General features: G+C 37.0%; 3 protein-coding genes across 11 annotated transcripts; 1 reads left to right on the top strand and 2 right to left on the bottom strand.

Annotated features, from left to right (window-relative positions):
• The first annotated feature begins 154 nt into the window (after positions 1-154).
• Positions 155-17,482, top strand: Sptz (Spastizin). 8 transcript variants are annotated; one of them, XM_053758011.1, is made up of 20 exons: positions 155-346; positions 535-719; positions 806-893; positions 1,118-2,771; positions 2,981-3,102; positions 7,504-9,228; positions 9,309-9,422; positions 9,638-10,450; positions 10,690-10,835; positions 11,247-11,372; positions 11,910-12,041; positions 12,571-12,692; positions 13,017-13,435; positions 13,520-13,990; positions 14,142-14,367; positions 14,697-14,845; positions 15,282-15,433; positions 15,585-15,719; positions 16,049-16,175; positions 16,315-17,482. In XM_053758011.1, the coding sequence occupies exons 3-20, from the start codon at positions 810-812 to the stop codon at positions 16,480-16,482; spliced, it is 6,885 nt and encodes a 2,294-aa protein (XP_053613986.1). In that variant the 5' UTR covers positions 155-346; positions 535-719; positions 806-809; the 3' UTR covers positions 16,483-17,482. The 8 variants fall into 8 exon arrangements, with proteins under 8 accessions (XP_053613986.1, XP_053613992.1, XP_053613991.1 ...); XM_053758017.2 differs by having other exon boundaries at positions 165-346; positions 563-719; XM_053758016.2 differs by having other exon boundaries at positions 165-346; positions 553-719.
• Positions 3,447-7,323, bottom strand: LOC128677289 (uncharacterized). 2 transcript variants are annotated; one of them, XM_053758022.1, is made up of 5 exons: positions 7,058-7,323; positions 6,741-6,858; positions 4,793-4,943; positions 4,112-4,348; positions 3,447-3,750 (listed from the first exon to the last, which is right to left on the bottom strand). In XM_053758022.1, the coding sequence occupies exons 1-5, from the start codon at positions 7,306-7,308 to the stop codon at positions 3,563-3,565; spliced, it is 945 nt and encodes a 314-aa protein (XP_053613997.1). In that variant the 5' UTR covers positions 7,309-7,323; the 3' UTR covers positions 3,447-3,562. The 2 variants fall into 2 exon arrangements, with proteins under 2 accessions (XP_053613997.1, XP_053613998.1); XM_053758023.1 differs by having other exon boundaries at positions 7,201-7,323.
• Srp14 (Signal recognition particle 14) lies at positions 17,480-18,696 on the bottom strand. Its single transcript, XM_053758025.2, has 3 exons — positions 18,532-18,696; positions 18,358-18,430; positions 17,480-18,272 (listed from the first exon to the last, which is right to left on the bottom strand). Exons 1-3 carry the CDS (start codon positions 18,553-18,555, stop codon positions 18,046-18,048), a joined length of 324 nt encoding a protein of 107 aa, XP_053614000.1. The 5' UTR covers positions 18,556-18,696; the 3' UTR covers positions 17,480-18,045.
• Positions 18,697-19,092: the final 396 nt, after the last annotated feature.

Genomic DNA, 19,092 nt, shown 5'->3' with positions numbered 1-19,092 from the left:
CACACGCTTCTGCTGCCGCATACAGGCAGGAGCAGGACATAACTTAAATTTATTACAGTAGGTAGGTAGTTCTTTGTAAAGTTTCCTTAGCTAGGTTTGCCAAAAATTTTTTTTATTTGTCAAATTGACAGATTTGACATTCTGACATTGACTTACCATTTTTTATGTTTTCTTTCGTTTCCTTTCCTTTGTAGGTTGAGAAAGTCTATTTTTGTGCAATTTAGACAAAGTTTCGATTTGTGATGTCCCCAGTTATAATGTAATTAGAAAAAATATCAGTTCAAACCACCACTGTAAACTTAAAATTGCGTTAAATGACATAAATTTAAGAGTAAATAATTTATTCGTAAGTACATTTCACTTGTAAGGTAGTTTATGATTGATTTGTGTTTACTTTTATCGTCTTTGTTTGAATAGTATTTCGCTACATGACGATTTCTTAATGTAGGTACCTATAAATTTAAATTGTATTGTAATATAGAGTAAAGATATTTAAATTGGATCAAAATTAAACTTGGTGGTTAAACTGAATAGCAGTAGCTCTGTATACAGTACCTCTTAGTAACAAAAGCACAGAAGGAATCTTATAAGATGACTTGTGACCCAGGGCGAGTGGCATTGATAAACATCTACTTACTAATTTAATGGGTTGTTTACTGAATTGGCTCTAACCAATTCAATCATTAGGTAGGAAACTTCAATATCAGTACATGTTTCAGGTAAAGTAGAAAATAAAACAAATATGTATTTACTTTTAAAAATATACCTATTTGACAAACTTATCAATATTAATCATATTTTGCAGTAACATGGCTCTTGGTAGTAAAATGAAGGAAGAAGAACTGAAATATATGCTGCGTCTTCTTGATGAAATTGATGAAGAAATATTTGAGGTGTGTATGATTTCAAGTAGAAAATATTGGCATGTGTTCTAAAGTTTTGATGCCATATGTATTTTAGGAAATTTAAATAGCCTACATATACTATTCTGTTTGTCTGTCTTCTTTTTGTTAAATAGAATCTGTAGAGATAGCGCATAGATATTTTACATGATTATTATTAATTTATCCTTTATTACTCAGATGAACAAATAAATAAATAGATATTACTTTTCCAGGAAATCTTACAAGTTTATTATGACATAGAAGAATCAAACAAACCTAAACAACTAACAGACCAGGCATATAATTTCTTGAAGGTTAACTTAAGAAGCAACCCTGTCACTACCATTACTCTTATCAATTTCATTCAAGATAATTTCCCAAATGTCATGAATACTGATAAAATACAAACTTTTTATTTTGAAGTGTTAAAAGCTGAACTCAAAGAAAACAGCTGTTCGGATAAACTCATAACATTAATCTCATTAGTAAGATGGGAGGACAAGTATTTACCACAATTTTCGCAGCAAATACTAATGCCTCTCACCGAGGATAGTTTTAGACAATTCAGAAAACAAATACTATTAAGTCTTATTTTGCATAAAAAACCTCAGCTTCTAAATGTAGTGTCAGATCAGATGCAGAAAAATGAACCACAGACAGAATTCAAATTAACTCCTGAGTATATGCTAGAACTGTGCTACCAAGACAAGACCCACTGGCTGCTGAAGGCTGCTCAAGTCTATAAACATCAACTGAATGACCTGAAAACTGTTACATTCAAAATCAATAACTTCACAAAACAAATACTGATCATGGTCCTTATAGACCTAACAAATAGCCCTGAAACTTATGACTTACCATCTTTAATCAACCAACTAACAAATATATTTTCCATACTTGATACTTACACAAAGGCTGATGAACATTTACACTTTTATTTAACAGAAGTGAAAAGAGAATTGACAATAATCAAATTTTGTCTTGATAACAACAGCAAGATCATGACAACCTCAATATTCAGTCAAGTGTTGACACAGAGTTCTCTAGCTGTTATGTCTCAGGTGTGCAGACTGTCCAAAATAGATAGATATAAGGTATCAAGACTCTTAAATACAAATAACGAATTTGTGAAGGAATTAATGATGCTTCATGATAAAGAAAATGAGGCCAGCATTGAGACTGAAAATAAAACTAATTGGGAAGTTGTGACTTACAACACTTACTGTGCTATAACAAAGATAATAGATACCATACTAAGTTTATCAGAAGGATCTGATGAGACTCAGGACACAACATCTTCCCTGGATGAGATAAAACGTCTTGTCTTGTCAATTTACCCATTAGAATATTGCATAGAAGCCATAGAGAATATTTTCGCCTGCTTGTTTTTAAGATATGAATACTTTTCTTGCTATGAACACAACCAAGAATTTCCATGTGGCACTCACTCTGAATGTTCATATTTTTATTCCAAAAAACAAACACCAAATCCTAATAACATTAAAAGTAATAGTACAGGGTTTATGTGCAATTCATTGACCACACAGCTTGTGTTGAATACCCTGAAGTTATGCTTGGAGAAAATGGAGGATAATGCTGGACCAGATATCGATCAGGACTTGATGTCGAGGTTGAAGCACATGGTGAAAGTGGTGAACCATTCTGTCTGGAAGCTGCAGCTCGTCTCAACATTGTCACCAGACCCGAGCCCTGTGCAGCTGAAGCTTTGTCTAGATTACGTGGAAGTGGACGAGAGCAGTGAGGACGATGAACGGGAGATTGACGTGAAAACCTTGAGGAAGAAGCCTAAAGCCAGGAGAAGACATACAAATAACAAGTATGATGCTGACCATATGCTAGCCTCTACAATTTCAGCTAATGACGATGGTACGTTAATTTATCAAAGGTGTTATTTAGTATAGTAGAGCAAAAGCAATTTACAAATTACTATTATTATATATAACACTGGGTCTTGGCATCATCTTGCAACAAATGAACCTTTTCTGTTGCTTTTGGTTATGTTTTTGACTATGGAATATATGTAGAAACGGGAATTTGTAATTTATGGTTTGTATTGACAATATTTTTGTTTTCAGCATTTATAACCACAAAAGGAAATATAATTGATTTCATCTCAATAATGCTAGCGAAGCCCAATTGCTTAGTGGCACTGGCGCTGTATAACAATGACTTCTCTAAAGCCAACCAAATACTAGAGGTGAGATCCATTTTCGTTTTATTGACAAACAAGAGTTTCATAACAAATTAATCTTTATTTTTATTAGTATGAGTAGATTGACCTTTATGGCTCATAACTTTAATAAATATTAGTATGATAAGAATGGACGCTGTTTTACTTAAAAGAGTAATTATACTAATTATGAATACTACTAATGCTGCTTATAAAAAGTCCCAATTAAAACAAAAACATTAATATTTAATTTTATATTAGCCAGTGCACAGTATAGTAAATTACATAGGACCTACTATTAGCATGTAAACAGCGGCGGCGTTACACAAACATTATGATACAAGCGATCTAGTGTAGGTTTAATTAACAATAAAACGTCAAAGAAGCGTGAAGAAACATATGCCATATTATATGTGATAAACATATGTGCGTCGTATCATAAAGTATTGTAGTAAAAGTGCAATCCGTGCAAAGTGCAGCGTTTTCCTCAAATGGTCCTCAATAGATGTTCGAACTCTTCGCACGCATCTCTCTCGCTCTCACTGGGGTGGTAGCGAATTTCCTTGTTGTTGACCGCGAGCACGCCGGGAGGGTTCTTCAGGAGATACGACTTAGCTTCCTCGATCGTCTCTCTCGGTCTGAAGAACTTGCAACACAGACAGCAACAGCACCATCCTGAATGTATATAGAAATAGAATATTGATACTGGCTGTTTGTTTCCCGTGGATCCGCCCGCATTAGGCTATATTGGAACTTTCATCAAAATTGGCCCAGCAGTTTAGTCTTGACAGCGGACAGACAGAAAGACGAGACTTTCGCATTTATAATATTAGATGGAATCATGGATACGGAAGTATGGATTTACTGGATGTACTTATTTATGTATGTATGGAAGTACTAATACTACATTGAAAATTCGACCAGACTATAACCAGTGTCGACTATCAATTTCATCGAAATAATCAACTTTAGGTAAAACATCTATTCTCGTAATTTATTATTTAACAAAAGAACATGTCAGTTTTGTTGGGCATACCTTTCATACACCACAAAGGCAAGGCTATGAACAGATAGACAAGCGTCCAAATCTTCACGACACGCCACAGGCGCGCCGCCAGCACCCTGGGCGCTTCGCCCCGTTGGTAGTCTAACGCTATGCAACAGATGGACTTGAGGCCAATGTTCGTCAGCTCCTCCGCCGTGCAGTTCTTACAATGGGGGTCAAATGTAAACAACGACTTTATTGTACGCAGCAGTGCGGGGCTGTTTGTGTCTGAAAGTTGAATTTTATTCCTATAACTTAATTGCACAGAAAATACATAACAGGAGACCTTGTTAATGAAAAACATTAACAAAGAATGTTAAATGTTATAGAGTCAAGGCATGGAAAAATGTTTGGCCGTCTGGCGACATGATAATTTTATTCAAAATTTTAAAAAGTAGAAGGAATTGTCAAGAAAGCTTAAAGCTATTCAGATATATCCTTTATGGACCATGTTATAAGAAGGCATATGCATGGAAATAGTTTATTATTCTGTGATAGAAACCTTTCATACTAAGGAATAGTATGAAAGAGTCCTTATATTTGGGCTGGTGTTATTGAACTTTACTAATTCGATGTCTAATTCGATTCGGAATATTAGTTATAGATATGTACATAATATTTAGTTCTGCTTACAATGTTGTAATAAATGGAATAAACTATTTGATACTACACCATTACTGTTCGACAAATAACGTAAACGTTGTTCATCTCTTTCTTCCTCTTTCAGGAAATTGTCATATGGTATGTACATATAATCAGTTCCATTGTTTATATAAACATATTTTATAGGCTTGTCTTTTTTATAGTACCAATATTTATTTGGCTGTAACAAGAAATCCAGATGTTAGTATTAGTACTCTTTACTTGGGCTAATTCTAATTTTGAAAACCAAAAAAATCTAAAACAGCAAAATAAATATTGCATATAAAATTTGTTATATAGCGACCACATGGCGACGTAATCGAGGCCACTATATTTAATGTTTTTAAAAGCTTCCCGCTAGATTTTAATAATGTACATAATCCTTCCTTATTTATTGTAAAACAAGTCCCCTGTCGCGTCAGTCTGCCTGTCTGTTCGCGACAAACTTAAAAATTAATTTTCATGCGGTTTTCACCAATAGATAGTGTGATTCCTGAGGAAGGTTACGGTGTATGATTAATTATGTTTTTATCCGAGCAAACCCCTACGAGCCGCTTGTTTCTTACTAACGTAAGACATATTGGACATGTGTATCTGAATGATCACAGGGCATTATGCGACGATCTCTTGTTGCTATTCGGAATATTATGTTATCTGTATAATTTAATAATAATTAATTAATATGTGCAGGGCAGGCAGCACGTGACCTGTTGCACAGACCATTTAGCCTGTTGATTTGATGTTTCGCATATCTACCCACATCGCATTAATACTACATAGTATAAAACAAAGTCGTCCGCCGCGCCTGTTTATTTCTAAGGTTTTCTTCTTTTAACCACGTAATGGATTTTGATGCAGTTTTCATTGTTATATAGACAACTTAATAACGGCATGTTTAGACATACAAAACGGCCTATTAAACTGTGCGTAACCGGACCGGGTCGCTAGCTATAATACTTGAAATATTTATCCAAATAAAATGCAATTTACGTTGGAGTTCCAAATTGTTTTTCCTACTTATATTTTGAGTATAATGTAGATTGCGGAGTTAAAGCTTTAGTTTATTATTATTGTACTGATAGCAGCTGTGACCCTGGCTGGTCGTTGACACTGGGTTGTTGATAAAAAAGAATGTATTTACGTGGTACAATCATTTGCACAATTCATTGTATGTGTTCTCACATGATATTTATAAAACAGCACATGTACTGTACATAAAATGTTTTATGTTAATGCAGACTATTATATGTCGGACAGGTTAAACTGGTAATTGGCTGGAGGCATATTATCAAACTCATAAGTTGTGTTAATGGGAAATTCTTGCCCGATTTATTCTCAGCTTTCTATTTTTTCCTTTCATCAGCACTTGATCACGATCATAACAATGTGTACTTACATTGTTATATTACTAATAAAAAATTAAACATAAATTTATATTTAAAAAATGGTAAGCCCTTCTGGCATAATAGGGACCAACACATTTCTTCTCATTTCTTCTCAGCAGTGGTCGTTCCGAAATGATAGTAGTTTGTAGCTTTGATAAATATCATTTAATTTAGAATATGACGTGAAAAAGTGCCTGTGAAGGCCTATTTTCTGAATAAATGATTTGATTTTGATTAACACAAATTACGCAGCATTATAATAAATGTGAAATTGTGTTTATTTGTCCTTGTTTTTTTGTCCTCAAAACGGAGCATTGGGTTGAACATCCAAAAAACATCTCAATGTTTTTTGGTGTTGGAAGAGAGATTAACATTGGGTACTTAAGGCTATATCCCTTATAAATAAAGTAGGTATAGTAGTAGATCATAAAAAAGTTAAAAGGATACTAAGCTCAAGTATGTTGTCTCGTTCTGTCAATGTCAAACATTATAAAGTGTGATAGTGACAAAACGTACTTTAGCTTTAAGTTTACTTTAACTGTTTTATTAATAAGAGGTTTTTAGCCTATAGCTAGTATTATATACTTCCTTACCGGTGAGACAGTGGTCAGTGGGAGATAATGGAAATAGCAATTAGTGCGTTCTCTCTCTACAGAATTTTTGCTATGTAAGTCCGTATGATTAATCTTCTCATACATCTTAAGCTCTAGACTATATAGTAAAATATGATTAGGTTTATTCATCAATACAAATCAATCAATAACTGAATGGTGTGGTTTATCTACTTATGAAGACCCAATGGGTCTTCATGTTTTATCATATCATATTTACTAACTTGACCCCGAAATATTTAAATCATAATAGAAATGCTACCATGCTTTAAATATTTTGGAGTAAAGACCGACCAGACCTATTCAAACCGCTTTTATTATAAAGTGTTTCAACAGTTTCGTCATTATGGATGAACTCGTATTCTTTTTCTCCAAACGTTTCTTCAATTGTATAGTCAGTGTTATCTTTCAACAACATGTAGACAGGTTCTTCTCGACTTACGCCTTGTATTCTCGATATATACAGGGCCGCCATAAAATAATATAATATTTGTTTACTCCTAAGTAAATATTTATTCAATACATTATGAAATTTCATTGTATATATCATGCAATAACCAATGAACATATGCTCTGACACATGACGTTCTTTGACCTTTGGACAAGTCCAAGGAGTTTTAGAATGAATCAACTCTGACAAGACAAAATATGTTTGTGATACATTACGGAAATGGGCCTCTTATGTATAATTAAACAAAACTAAGTATTAATATATGTAAATAAATAAAAATGTTTTATTTTCCAGATGTTCGATCTCGCCGATTCGGAAATTGCAACCGAAGTAACTTTCACTGAACAACTGCGCCATCTAGTGACAAAAATTAAAAATATAATATATTACCGGGACGACACCCGCTACCCGACCAAAGAATTATCAGCGCTGTCCGTAGTCTCCACAGAAGTCATGGGACTCGTCGAAGGTTTCCTGGCATCGAACAGATCCCCTAACTCTTTCGACATCATCGACTTGGCCTCTCGCCACCCCCATCTACAGTTATACAACCACCAAAACGCCCCTTTCATTAATGCAGTCGACATTTTGCTAAGCAGCGGCCTGAATAGGGAAATCACTTACGGATTAATAAATGTTGTGGAAAGAAAACTAGCCGAAGTGAGGTGCAGCACAGACATAGCTGCGGTGAAGAAAACGAATTACATCCGCTTTGTTGAGGACATAGCGAGCGTCACCTTCGAAATATTCGGCAACACGGAGAAGTCTTTCGACTTCGTGGACAACATCTGCGGCCTCATTGCCGACTGCCGCGTTCCGATCAAACACAAAGAGTTCTGCAAACTCAATCAGCTCTGTAAAGAGTTGAGGCAGGCTTGTGAGGATTTGACGGATGTTATCAAACCCAAACTTTCCGAAAACTTTGACGAAAGTTTATTACAAAAATATCACCAGATTTACATGAACGTGGTCGCCGCGTCTGACAAAGACGTGTGTAATGTCAGCGAGGTCTGCCGCCACGGCGTCAAGAAGACTAGAATGCCGTATCTTAGAATGTGTTACATGTACTGTAAAACTGTTTCGCAGTTAGAACTCGAGGATAGTCAATTAGAAGACGATGGCGCAGCGCTCGTTTCGGATCTCCCCTATTTTGCTATCTTAGAAAGACAACTACATGATATATTCGGGAAGATGATACACGGTAAAAATGTTCCTGTAACCAATTTGGAACCAATATCGAAGAAATTAAACGTTAATTTGATACCAAAGCTTATTTTGACGTTCTGTCCGTCTATCACGTTAGCCGGTTGTCACAAGGAAGCCTCGGAGGCGAACTTTAACAGCTTACTTCATGTCGTCTATGACTTCAAGAACCCGGAAGAAAATTTGTTTTTGGATCCCGTGGCTGACTTTTCCCCAGCGCCCCGGCCACCTGACTCGCAATGTCTCACATATGTCGTGTTACACAACTGGGTATTGGCGCACATTATAAAAAAAATCCATACATCCCCTGATGAGAATTCTCTGCAACAGAGTATGGACGCGCGTACCAAAATTTTGAACAATTATATGGAGTTAGAAAGGTTCAATTGTACCAAAGTATTATTTGGCGGCAATAAATATATGGCGTCGCTTCATAGTAATGTCGATTTAGACAAGCTGTTCCCGTACATGCGGCAGCTGGTCGAACGGGGCAAGATCCTCAAATGTCTGAACATCATCGAGGCTCTGTCCGAGCGCCAGCGGATGTGCAGCGCCAACCTTGCCAACCTTAGAGATTTAATACTATTCAAGCTTTCCACGAATACCAAGATAAGTAGCAGTTGGAAGTATTGTCAATATCTGAAGTGCCCGGAACTGAAAGTGGACCTCGTGTTGAACAACTTGTCGAGTTGGCCGGCAGAGGGCGCGTTGGAAGTATTAGATTATCTAAGATTTCTGTTAAATCAGGACATTTTAGAAGAAGGCTTATACAAAAAGTGCACTGATTGGATGACTAAAATACCGCTTTACGATCAAGTATGTAATGTTTTATCTCACGGGTTAAATATATAAGAAATGGGGAGGTATATATTTAATGATGTATTTTGTTTTTTTAGATAGCATCGATAATTGGCGAGAGTCCCTGTGTGCGGCGGCACTGGTACGACATCTATGAGAAATCTGTTCAAAATCCCGAGGAGATCATTGAGGTCCTTCTTGATAGTCAACAGGTAACTGTCTTATTTACTCTTTGTCAAAACCAATATAAAAGGATGCAAAACACAAGTACATAGAAGATAACATAAAGTCTGTAAATACCTAGAATTTTAAAGTAAATAATTACTTTATTTCATTGATCGCTATCTCCCAAACAGTAACTCCCCAACTTTTTGTAACTCATACATCCTATTAGTAAAGTTAAGACTTAATGGTATTATTTTTTCAGTTCAAGCTATGTTTGGAATGGGCGGACGTCCAAGGAGTGTCGGAAAACATGAAGAATCTTATCATAATGAACCTTCTACGGCAGTTGTTCGAGTACACCAACCAGGCCACTCCAGGCTTCGTATCGGAACTGCTTCACAGGCTGCCTGAGAAGCAAGCGATGGACATCATCCAAGAAGAGATGTCCAAAGTGAGAAACGTGGAAATACTCCAAGTCTGCGTCGACTTCATCTCGGAAAACTCCTTCGACTGGAAGGCGTTTGAAAACATAAAAATTGGATTGCAAATAATGCTCGAAATCGACGTCAATATGCGGAACATGTTCTGGGATTTGATAGAGAAGCCGCTGCTCATGATCGAACAGTTCCTAATGAATGCAAAATTGGATATTCTCGCTGTGATTATTAATAAAATTGCACCGAATTTGAAGAAGGATCCGACCGGTGACAATTTGTATTACAACATTAAGACGATAGAAAGTCTTGTGATATCTCGAAATGCCGTGGATGCATTGTTGAGGTTTTACGCGGAGAAAGCTTTAGACATGAAGAACCCTAGGAACTCGTGTCCGGCGCCGCCTCGGCCTTCGGACGACTCCTTGCTGCAGTCCATAGACTCCATAAACATAGAAGCGGCGTCTATGCCTTTCGTGATGCCGGAGCAGGTGCCAAGCAAGCAGGCGTGGGTGGAGGACTACTCCACGGACCGCTGCATGGTGTGCCGCACGTCTATATTCTCTATGATCATCCGGAGGCATCATTGTCGACGGTGTGGGAGACTGGTCTGTCACGCGTGCTCTACACATCGTATGCAGGTATATTATTCAAACCATACTATGTGTTTAGCCTTGATTTTATTAAGTTATTCCATCTAGTTGGTAAAGCATTTACCAACTTTACAAAATTCAGTGATGATTTGTAAAACAGATTATACGCCCACTTGATAGTCTTTATGATTTTTAGAGATTATTCGGTTAAAATCAAAGTCGGCACATTTATTACACTGTTTACTTTTCTATAAATGTATTTTATTACCTATTTTAATAATGTCCAGGTGCCGACATACCCGAGCGGCGTGAAGTTCCGCGTGTGCGACGACTGCTACACGCAGAGCATGAACAAGCGGGTCTCGGACCACGACAACCTGATGCTGAGCAGCAACTCCGACTCGGCGGCCAGTGGCGCCACCTGTATGGACTGGTATGGAAACATCACTTGCCGTTTGTAATCTTGTTGGTTGAAGCTTGGTTTAGTGATCAGATGGACGACTGTTTCACACAAAAAATTTCAATGTATTCAATCAACATTTTTGGCAAGAGTAAGATTATTTTTACATCTATGATCTACGAAATACTTTGGATCTATAAAAATGTACTTGATAAAATTGATATCTCAAATACCACTCACACTAACATTAAGCCTTCACACCAGTAGGTATGGTGAAGAATAAAAAAAACAAATTTCGACAAGGTTTTTGTGCCTTAAAATTAAGTTAAATTTTTGTGACAAATAATAAATTCCATCCAGTTTCTCTATTTGTTATGTGGCGTCTAATTTTTAATTACAATCATCAAAATGGCTGTTTATAACATTTTTCATGGTGTACATCAGGTGCCTGTCGACCAGCAGCAGTAAGAACGAGGCTGTGAGGTCGGAGTTCAGCTACGAGTTCATTCCAAACGTGACGCTCTGTCTCACCATCATGAAGATGCACTCCATCAACCTGGACTACCCCAGGTGAGAATATTATCTTCTTTATTTTTTATCAAGTGTGTCAACACTGGTGTTCTGGTTATCAATAGTCAATTATACCAAACATTATTTTGATTTAAACATGATATAATTGCAAACCAATTTATTAATATTTAATGACCATAAATTGCTGACCCATTATCTATTTTAGCGAACCAGCGAAACAACTGAACCGATTTTGATCTAGTTTTTATTTTATTTCAAAGAGATTTTAACCGAGAATTTCTTAGCTATATTTGGTAAAATATGCGTTCAGTTCAGCGTTTGGAAACTGTCAGCTCTTTTCTAGCAGATGGTATGAAGTCAGCCATTTCGGACTCAGGGGTTTTTTAATTAAGTTTTTTTTTTGTAATACTGGCGGCCCGTCTCGACTTTGTCGAAATATATATTTATTCTTTATTTACAATTAAATTCAATTAAAAATAAAACATTCCTAATCCGCAATTCTTTGTCAATGACAATGTTGAACAAACAAAAATTAAAAAAGTGAACAAGTATATTGTCCCTGGGCGTGTGGTTCAGATTCCTGCTGGACCGCAGCGACGAGATCGCGCGCTCGCTGCCGGGCGGCGACGCGCGGCTGCTGGTGCGCGCGCGCCGCTCGCTGCTGCTCGCCGCCAACGAGCTCTACTCGCGGACGCCGCACGAGAAGGCGTCAGTACTACTTTATATTATCTATACTACTCCACTGACCGGCACTTCTGTCTGCCCTCAGTTATATCTTTGATGAATGAATGTTCTAAGAAAGATTGTACCCCCTAACGCCGATAAGGTCGAACTCGGCCAGCACTTTAAACTTTATTAACAAGTGTTTAGAGTCTACTTTTGTATTCAGAAGTTCTTTAATATGTTACCAACATGATATAAACAAAATTGTACATTATCTTTGCTTCTCAATTTTTCATTTACCTTAAGATATTTGACGTCATGTTTGGATGCATTTCGGGCTTTATTAGTATGGCGCTAAGGTCTTGACTCGTAGAAATTGCAAAATTGCAAACTTTGAAGTAGTAAGTGGAACAGATAAACTATTTTTATATTATTTTTACTTTGTTATCTGATATGTATAACATTTAACCATTTGTATATTTTTTGCATTTCACAAAATTTAAAATATAGGACCGTTTCACCCAGTCGCCCGTATAATCATCGTAAGTCTAATAAAGGTTTTGTAATGTCTCAGGAGCGCGCGCGTGGCACAGACGGGCGCTGCGCACGCGTCGCGCTGCCTGGCGCACGCGGACGCGCTGGCGGCGCTCGTGCGGCATCAGGCGCACCAGCTCGTGCACCACGCCGCGCCCGCCGGTCAGTCACACACACACACACACGCACACACACACACACGCACACACACACACACACACACACGCACACACACACACACACACGCACACACACACACACACACACACACACACATATGCAAATTTATATTAGTATTAGAAGTATATAGTAAGAATTGAGAGCGCTGACATCTTAGTCCCTTAACACGTGCCGTGCTCCAACTTTGTGTTTAAAATCATTGTTATAACCCTATTTCTATTGCAACTTGAACTATTCGAGTTTTTGTCGTGTAATGGACATGGTAATTCAGCATTATTTATTAATTCGTTTTTTTTTCATTAACAGGTCAAATAGTGCGGTCCTTACTGGAAGCCGAGAAATGGGAGTTGGCATTAGAGATCGCTACCAAATCAGGGTTACCGCGCACCAGCGTGCTGGCAGCGTGGGGCAAATCGTGCTTGAAAGCGGGTTGCTTCAAGCAAGCGCGGGAAAAATTCGCACACTGCTTCAAGAATACTGTAAACGTTTGCGTGGACATTGCCGAAGATTGTGAGTACGGAAAAGAAGCCTCAGAATTTGTGAACAAAAAAATTCGAAGATTGAGGTATTCCGAGAAATCGGAGCGCTCGAGTTCGATGTCCAGTGTCCAGTCTGATGGCCGCCCGAGGACCAACCCGCCGTTGTTGAATGAAATTATTACTCTAATTGAGGATATGAACTACCCGGTTAACCATCAGTTACTGCAGAAGGCGGAAACTATAAAGGTAAAAATAGGATTAATTAAAGTACTTTATTTCCTTGCCTACAAAGTCACTGCCATTTAACGATACGATTTATTACTATTTCAGACCACGAATGAAAAACTAACAACAATGAATACGAACAAAAAGAAAATTCGACTCATAGAACCCGCGCTCAACATAATGCACACCCTGGCTAGCGTGAAAAAAATAAAACAAGGCGACTACAGCGATTTCCAAACAGCCACCATACAGCCTAAAAAGAGCTTAGCGCAAGGTTTGCTGAGGCGTAACAGCCACCACCCAGAGCCGAAAACAAATCACCATTTAAAAAGATTGGACCCATTCTTTTTTAAAGAATGCGTATACTATTTGACGAATTATGGATCTCACGTAGCGAACATATTATTTTTTATGAAGCATAGTACTATGGGGGAGGTAATTAGGTATTGTTACGATAACATGGTGGACAAGGAGACGTTTACCGAGTCTGTTTACATGGAGTGCTTGAAGAGGGATAAGGTCAGTGAACTACTAAAGGCTATGTCTGACATGGATAGCACGCTGGAAATGTGGGCGGTAAGTTTTATGATCATATATTTTTTTAATTAATCATGTTTGATTTATTTTTTAATTAAATCAAATATTCGGGGTCAATTAAATAATTGATGAATGTTTTAATAGCTATCAAAACATTAATTAACATTACCACAGTCATTACTTATTTCAGGATTACATAATGCACATCTGCCGCACACTAGAGAAGAGCAAGCGCCTGGAAGCGCTGTACGCGTTCCAATGCGGTAGTTCCCAGCACGCGCGCGCGTCCGCCACCTGCGCCTTGCTGTACGCGCGCGCGCTCGCGCCGCAAGCGCCCTTCGCGGCGCTGCAAGCGCGCTTGCACCACCTCTCCGCCGCGCTCAGCCACCTCGCGCACTGTGTGCCCACACTTACCAGTCAGTATCTTACGGCGATCTCTATCTCTCATCTGAGCGTATCAATATTTATTGTAAAACTTTTCCATGTATTGAAATAATTTTTATTATTTATTGAAGCGGTACTGGTCCAGTCCTAATTCTACAGTCCCTACGACTGTAGCTGTATACGAAAAGAGTTTATCTGTTTTATTTAATGTTTCTAAAGTGTTACAGAAATTAACTGTAACACACAATTTGTCAGAAAGTAATGTCAGGTTCAACAAGGTAAATGGAAAATAAACTTGTGATTTAATTCAATAATTTTGACCACTATAGATGAATAACGATACTTTTTTTATGACTTGCAGAGGTGAACGACCCGAAATCGTTTCAATTCCACCTGGACAAGGCCACCATAGACAACCTGATGACCACAATTTCTCGTCAAATAGAGCTGGCCAACTACCTTGCTGCCGCCGAATCTAGCGGCAGACTAAACGAGAAAGTTGTTAATGAGGTAAATTTCTTCATTATTTAATTAATCACCACGTAACTCTTCGGAGCGTGTGTCATGTGGTTCCGGCCTAGTATAGGACCACTCCATATCTTCCCGCGGGTGTCGTGAAGGGGCGATTATTAAACACACAGCCTTAACAGCTGATAGACAACAATAGTATTCTTAAAGAGGTAAATGTTCAAAATCTTTTTTGCCATTGCAATACCAAATATAATAGTCAAGATTGGTTTATAAATACCCAATGTTGCCAGCCAACAGGAGACAGCACCCTCATTAACTTTCTTGACAGACTATAATGTAATGGTACAATGATTTTGTATGACAAAAAAGTTAAATTATATTTAATCCATGTAACATTAAATTATCGTCTATGGTTAAAGAAATTGCTATATGAATTCTACTTTCTGTCCATTCAAATAGCTAATGCGAATTTCAGGTGATCCCGTTGCCGCATGCGCGGAAGGAGTCCGAGAGTAACGACTTCAGGCCGCTAACTTTGTTCGGGTCCAACACTGACAAGATGAGGCTAGTAGCCGTTGTGTTGGCCACCGGGGCCTCTATAGAGGCCGGCTACGATCTAGCCTTCAAGTGAGTCATCCTAACTAATATTAGGTATGTTTTCATCGAAACTGCGGATAACATGTAGAATATCTGGTTCTCAGATAAAAACTTTTAAAATAAATCTAGTATATGATAATTCCTACAAAAAATGGTATTTAAACTTTTTAAACTTTTTCAGAATCATAACGGAACACAAGCTGGACTCCATGAACATCTACACGCATGTCGCGAAATATTTGGTGCACGCGGACCGCTTCATGGAAGTGAAGAGTTTGGCCAAGTGTATCAGGGCTTCTAAAGAGACCGCGGCGAAGTGAGTACATATGATTATCACGTTTTGATTCCCCAGGGAAATAATAAGTACCTAATGTTTTTTTTATTTTTAAAATCTCTTCGATACAGAAAAAAGTCGGTAAATTGAGTGTTCAAGTGAAAACACTGTTAAACAAATTAAAAGAAAAAAACTTTTAAAAAAGCTTTTATTTAAATGCTCCAAAAAGAAGAAAATAAAATTTTCCTTTAAAATTTTGACTATCAACTTATAATCTCATTATACACAATTTATATAACTATAAAAGCGTCACACGTGTCAAGATGAAAAATGACTGTTTTCATTGACCTAACATTGAGAATTTCTTCCAGTTTGATGAGCGACCAGGTCCTGGAGTGGGGCGTGAGCGCGGTGGTGTCGCGCTGCGAGGCGCGCGGACAGCTGCACGACGAGCAGGCTGAGCTGCTCATCTGCGATATACACAGCGTCGCTGTCAAGGTAGCTCCCACTCACAGCACTGCCAGCTTCCAGCGTGGGCGTTGGGTTCGGGGGCGTACTTGTTCGAGACATGTGAGCACATGAGCACTTCAATAATATTTAAACACAAATATATAGAATCTCAATTTACATATTCCAGATATCCTGCTACCTGGTGTGCCGCAACGTCAGTAACGCTTACATCCTGGCGGCGCGTCACGACCGCTGCAACGACCTGCGCAGAGTGCTGCAAGAAGCGGAGCGACTCGGGCACGACCAGGTCCGCAACGCTTGTCTCAAGCGGCTCACCAACAAGAACCTGCTCTGATACTATGCTGATCGTGGTTAATTGTATTATTTTTTATAGACTTAACTGTTATTTACTCTAACTGCGATCTTGACAAAAGCAACGTCATTGTAATAGTCAGGTCAGTCGAAAAAGGATCGTGCTCTTATTAGGCGTTATAATAGACAAGGCATTACTCAATGTCGTAAGTTAATAGCAGATATTCTGTATTTCGTCTGTACAACTGTTGGCAAATAGAATCTGGTCCTCGATCCACACATCTCAACTGTATCACTTTTGGCATTCATATAAATATAAAAAACATATCCTTGGGTTGAAGATGCCAACTGTAAGCCTTTTGTAACAAATAATTTGGATGACTACAACCTCTATACAATGCTACAAGTCATTTACTCTCCTACACAGAATTGATATATAAACAATCTTGAAATATAATTTGAAAAAATATTTCAAAATTGCTCATTTTTGAAGGGCCAAAATGTATACTAAAATTGCTATCTAATTAAAATGTATGCCAAATTATGGGCTCTTTTTGTGATATTATGATATTATGATGCTTCTGATTTGTGTTCATTTATTATTCAAAATTTAAATTGTAATATGCTTTGATTATGACAGACATGACATGGGTAAACTCTCAATTTAAAACAAGCACTTTATTTTTTAATAATTAAAATACTTATTACTTATGCAAGTCTCAAGTTGTATTTTAAGCTGTTATTTTATTTTAAATAATTTGCATACTTAAGTCATAATTTGTAGTATTGATAGATTTAAAGCAAGTCATTTAATTTAGTTATTATTGTATAGCAGTATTTAATTTGAAAGTATTTAATGTTATATTTTTATTGCTGTATTTAAATTGTATACATAGAAAAATATTATAAGAACTGATTAACATTATGAATTATATTGGAATGTATAACAGTCTCATATTGTGATATCAAATGTATATTAGTGATATAAGAAATTAATGTTATCATTTTGTTATACTAATGACTAAAAATAATAAAAGATCTTTTACTAGAGAGTTTATTTTTCAATGTTTTGAAACCATAATAACTTAAAATATGGGCAAAATATATAATATGACCTTTGAGAATGATTTACAAAATAGTGGACTGTTTATGTCTAACACATAGATCAACAAAAAAGAAAAAATAAATACCCAGTGCTAACAACACATTTTGACTTGATAGTTTGTTCATTTATGTATGGCTACACATGGGTGGATAAATTTGAATACTCAGAAAAGGGGTTAGAATGATCACAATATAAAAAATATATGCAGCCAAACAAAATACAGCTAATAAATTTTACTGAAAAATGTAACATATAAAATATGGGTAAGTATGTATACAAAATGTGCATTGGACAGATGGTCATGACTAAATTGCGCCTGCATCACTAGCAAGGGCAGCACGACTCCAACTCTTCCTATCTCACTCACGAGAGAAGAGCACAGTTCAATGGACCTCGTCCTACAGGCCAGGCATATGGTGGTTCACTATTTACACTTTGTTCATCACTTCCCAGCGCACAATAGGTATTTCAGTCTTGACACATTGTCTCCATCCCAATTCCTTACTGAGTTGCCACCGCTTTCTTTTTTGGCTTTTTCAAACGTTTTAACCCGTTGACACTAGTTTTGAGCAAATTAGAATATGCTGTACTGAATTTTTCAACATCTCTCTGTTCAATAACTGTTGATAGTTTTTTACTTTTATGTTGTGCTCTTATTAAACATTTGTATTTAGGATCCTTCACTACAGCTGAACCATCCCTTGGTTCCGGCTTTGTACGGCCATCATCTAGAACATAAAAATTAAATTATGCAAGTTACATTACCTACCTAATAAATAAATGATAATACATACTACAGATATTTTTACTCACATCTTTTCATTGTCATGGTGACTGATCCTGCACTACGAGCTTTTTGAAAAAGTTTAGTCAACTCCGAAAGAAACTGTAACATGAGAAATTAATATAAAAAAATGATTAAGAGAATTAAAATACTGCATCGGTGCATCACTAGGTAGGAAATTGAAACTCAACAGATTGACGTACCTCATCGTTGCCCAGCAAAACCATTTTATAATAGTATTAAACGCCTTTCTAGTTTATAGTTTTACTAATAGTTGAATTAATCTTGATAGCACATTATATGTAAATTCGTACTCAAAGTTCTTCAATCGTCGCCCGTCGGTCGGACACGTTGACATAATGTCAATGACGTTGCGTTACCTACTTTTGACATTGGCGTTTGTGTTTAGAAATAGAATCTTGCAACAAGCAAGCATTGCAATGTAAATCTGCAATTCATTTAAATATTATAATAATTTAGATCCAAACGGTATGCGGTATTCCTAAACAAAAATAATTACATTAAAAGGCACTTAGCAATATTTTTGAGATCAACTTTCGAGAGAATGTCTTGGTTATAAACCCGTCAACCGTAGCGCGTACAATACAACAATAAACTTTGATACAATCGCACATGATGTTAGGTCATTGTCATTGCTCTTGGTCAATATTTCGAAGATAATGATCACATTAAAGATGTTTAGGTAGTTAGATACTTATGTTATTAGTAAAAACTACTCAAAATGGCTTTTTTAAGCTATGTAA

This window comes from Plodia interpunctella, chromosome 17 (genome assembly GCF_027563975.2).
Source record: "Plodia interpunctella isolate USDA-ARS_2022_Savannah chromosome 17, ilPloInte3.2, whole genome shotgun sequence".
NCBI lineage: Eukaryota > Metazoa > Arthropoda > Insecta > Lepidoptera > Pyralidae > Plodia > Plodia interpunctella.
This window is presented reverse-complemented; position numbering and strand designations above follow the sequence as displayed.

Bases quoted from the DNA above. Each gene is read 5' to 3' on its own strand.
- Sptz (XM_053758011.1), top strand. From the start codon at position 810: ATGGCTCTTGGTAGTAAAATGAAGGAAGAAGAACTGAAATATATGCTG. The intron at 9,229-9,308 runs GTATGTAATGTT...TTGTTTTTTTAG, and splicing joins AAATACCGCTTTACGATCAA to ATAGCATCGATAATTGGCGA. The intron at 9,423-9,637 runs GTAACTGTCTTA...TTATTTTTTCAG, and splicing joins TCCTTCTTGATAGTCAACAG to TTCAAGCTATGTTTGGAATG.
- LOC128677289 (XM_053758022.1), bottom strand. From the start codon at position 7,308: ATGATATATACAATGAAATTTCATAATGTATTGAATAAATATTTACTT. The intron at 6,859-7,057 runs GTCTGGTCGGTC...TTTACTATATAG, and splicing joins AATAAAAGCGGTTTGAATAG to TCTAGAGCTTAAGATGTATG. The intron at 4,349-4,792 runs GTGTAGTATCAA...TTCAACTTTCAG, and splicing joins TTATTTGTCGAACAGTAATG to ACACAAACAGCCCCGCACTG.
- Srp14 (XM_053758025.2), bottom strand. From the start codon at position 18,555: ATGGTTTTGCTGGGCAACGATGAG. The intron at 18,431-18,531 runs GTACGTCAATCT...CTCATGTTACAG, and splicing joins TTTTGCTGGGCAACGATGAG to TTTCTTTCGGAGTTGACTAA. The intron at 18,273-18,357 runs GTGAGTAAAAAT...TTTATGTTCTAG, and splicing joins CACCATGACAATGAAAAGAT to ATGATGGCCGTACAAAGCCG.